The sequence below is a fragment of the Pygoscelis adeliae genome, unplaced genomic scaffold (genome assembly GCF_000699105.1).
Source record: "Pygoscelis adeliae isolate BGI_AS28 unplaced genomic scaffold, ASM69910v1 Scaffold65, whole genome shotgun sequence".
Taxonomy (NCBI): Eukaryota; Metazoa; Chordata; class Aves; order Sphenisciformes; family Spheniscidae; genus Pygoscelis; species Pygoscelis adeliae.
Window position 1 is genome coordinate 1963586 of NW_008824864.1, and position 1319 is coordinate 1964904.

Genomic DNA, 1319 nt, shown 5'->3' on the forward strand with positions numbered 1-1319 from the left:
CAGGGCCTTGGGATGCAGAGCTACCCACTGCAACCACTGCTCACTTTCTGCCCACACCCAAGGTGTGTTGGGAGGCAGAGGTGACTGAAAAGCTCAACATGGGCCAAAAGCATTACTCTGGCCAGCTGTCTATAATCCAGGGGCCCTGCTGTAGTCACACCCTTGTCCACTCCCTTGTCCCTTAGGCACATTTTGGACAGGCCTGGACCAGGAGCTGCATCCTAGATCACCCGCAGACAACATCTAGTGACGCTGCCTACCACACGTGCACCCGCTGGTGTGAGACTAAGTAGGAATTGCGACTGAAGCTCTTCCCACAGTGGGAGCACTTGAAAGGTTTCTCCCCAGTGTGGGTACGACGGTGACGGATGAGGGTAGAGTTGTCGCTGAAGCAGGTCCCACACTCGGCACACTTGTAGGGCTTCTCCCCAGTGTGGGTACGACGGTGCTGGACAAGGTGCGAGCGCTGGCTGAAACTCTTTCCACAGTCAGGGCACAAGTATGGCTTCTCACCTGTGTGGACACGCCGGTGGATGACCAGCTTAGAGCTCTCACTGAAGCACTTGTTGCAGTCAGCACACTTGTAGGGCTTCTCGCCTGTGTGGAGCCGCTGGTGGGCAATGAGGTTAGAGCTGTCGCTGAAGCGCTTCCCGCACTGGGGACACTTGTAGGGTTTCTCACCCGTGTGAAAGTTGGCGTGGCGGAGCAGGCCTGAGTTCTGGTAGAAGTTCCTCCCACACTTGGCACAGACATAAGGCCTCTCGCCAGTGTGGTTGCGCTGGTGCTGCACCAGGTGGGTGCTCTGGCTGAAGCTCTTCCCGCAGTCCTTGCATTGGTACGGCCGCTCACCTGTGTGGACGCGCTGGTGCTGGATGAGGTGGGACCGTCGACTGAAGCTCTTGCCGCAGTCAGCACACATGTACGGCTTCTCCCCGGTGTGGATCCTCTGGTGGCGGATCAGGTCGGAGCTGCGGTTGAAGCTCTGCCCGCACTCGATGCAGATGTAGGGCTTCTCTCCCATGAATGCTTGCTGGTGCACCACTGTCTCCTTCCGCTTCCGAAAGCCGCAGCGAGAAGTCTTCTCTGGCCCTGCCTCTGGGGAGAGAAGGTCTGGCCTCGGACGGGACACTTCCTGGTCACAGCCCGGAGGAGAAACTTCCCTCATGAAAAAGTCCGAAATGGCCCCACAGGGCTCGGCTGCCTCCAGCCCATCTCGCTGGAGATCCCCCTCATTTTCACTCATGCTCCCATCACCTGCTGGGACAGAAAGAGAGTCCAGACACAACCAACACGTTTAGTCACAGCCCGCACCCCCCCCC

General features: G+C 58.5%; 1 protein-coding gene across 1 annotated transcript; it reads right to left on the reverse strand.

Moving 5' to 3' along the window:
* Positions 1-12: 12 nt before the first annotated feature.
* LOC103917230 (zinc finger protein 239-like) lies at positions 13-1233 on the reverse strand. The gene has a single exon (XM_009324341.1). The coding sequence runs from the start codon at positions 1163-1165 to the stop codon at positions 257-259; it is 909 nt and encodes a 302-aa protein (XP_009322616.1). The 5' UTR covers positions 1166-1233; the 3' UTR covers positions 13-256.
* Between the last annotated feature and the right edge of the window lie 86 nt (positions 1234-1319).

Excerpts from the sequence above, each read along its gene's own strand:
- LOC103917230 (XM_009324341.1), bottom strand. The coding sequence starts at position 1,165 with ATGAGGGAAGTTTCTCCTCCGGGCTGTGACCAGGAAGTGTCCCGTCCG.